The sequence below is a fragment of the Crocuta crocuta genome, unplaced genomic scaffold, assembly GCF_008692635.1.
Source record: "Crocuta crocuta isolate KB4526 unplaced genomic scaffold, BGI_CrCroc_1.0 scaffold127, whole genome shotgun sequence".
Classification (NCBI taxonomy): Eukaryota; Metazoa; Chordata; class Mammalia; order Carnivora; family Hyaenidae; genus Crocuta; species Crocuta crocuta.
The window spans coordinates 1,494,384-1,495,622 of NW_027532008.1; the positions used below are offsets into that span (position 1 = coordinate 1,494,384).

At 62.2% G+C, this 1,239-nt stretch overlaps 1 protein-coding gene across 2 annotated transcripts in view; it reads right to left on the minus strand.

Annotated features, from left to right (window-relative positions):
* The window catches only part of YTHDF2 (YTH N6-methyladenosine RNA binding protein F2), a 32,540-nt gene extending 32,036 nt beyond the window's left edge, over window positions 1-504 (minus strand). For both annotated transcript variants that reach the window (XM_077775712.1, XM_077775711.1), the window contains exon 1: window positions 310-504. In XM_077775712.1, the coding sequence (XP_077631838.1) occupies window positions 310-336 (27 nt within the window). In that variant the 5' untranslated portion in view covers window positions 337-504. The remainder of the gene's footprint in view (window positions 1-309) is intronic.
* Window positions 505-1,239: the final 735 nt, after the last annotated feature.

A 1,239-nucleotide genomic window follows, 5' to 3' on the forward strand; every position in this document is an offset into this window, starting at 1 on the left:
GGGACGCGCCAGAAACAACGCGAGCGGACCAGGGCTTCAAGGAAGGGGAAGGAAACAAGGAAGAAAAGACGCCCGCTGAGGAGAGGGAAGGCGGCGCGGCTGGTGGGCTCCGAGGCCCGGGGGGAAGAGGGAGAAGCGGGGAGTGCGGGCTGAGGGCGAGGCGCTGGGCGCGGCCGGCCTGAGAGGCCCCAAACCCGGCCCGCGGGAGGCGCCGCCTCTGCTCGGCCCGACCGGGGGCGGCGGGCCCGGGCCTAGTCGGGCTCCCTCTCGCCTCACACAATGGCCGAGGCATGCGGGCCAGGCCTGTACCTGCTCCAAGAGGCTGCTGGCCGACATGGCTCTCGGATCCTCACGGGTGGCGACAGCGGTGGACTCTCGTCAGGGTGGCGGCGGCGGCGGCGGAGCCCTGGCGGCGGGAGCAGGCGGCGCGGCGGCGGCTTTTGTCCCTGACACTCGGGGGCCTCGGCGGACGCAGCGGAGACACAGCGCGCGGCTCGGGCTCCGGCTCCGNACGCGGAAGGGGCCCGGCGCGAAGCACCTCGGGAAGGAAGAGGCGAGGCCGCAGCGCTCCCTGGTGGGCTGGAGGAGCGGAAGCGGCGAGTGCGGCCTCCCCGCCCCCACCGCCTCAGGGCTGGGGCCTATAGGAAGGTGAGGGCGGCCGGGGTCGCGCCACGAGGTTTTGACTAACACCTGGATAGAGTAGCCCTAAGTTGAGAAAACCCACAAAAGCCTGTTTTCTCAGAAAGCGATCGCCAGAGCGCCAGAGACCTCAAAATAAACCAGCCTCCCAGCTGCAAATGGCACCCCACCCCTGTGTGGGAAGGAACCCTGAGAGGGGTCAAAGCCCCCAGGGAAACTTACTGGGGGTCCTGCCCAGAGAAAGACATGCCACCACCACTACCACCAGGGACCTGGTTATCCTCCTCTATTGGACTGCAAAAAGAGTGCCCAAAGACGAAAACATCTACAAAAAAATCTGGTCCCCTGCAAAGGGTATTTGGCATTGCAGGGAAGACGATCTTCACCACTTTTTTAGGGAAGCCATTGGCCCGCCAGGATACTTTGTTAAACAGTGGCTCTATTTGCAAGAAAAACAGACCTCGGGCATCTACACAAAATTTTCTATGTATGTTCAACAAGTCCAGAGAATCTATGAAACTATGGACTTCAAGAGAATGTCCTTAATCTGGGGAAGGAGGGAGATTGACTCTAACTGAATACCTGTTGTAGGTTAGATGT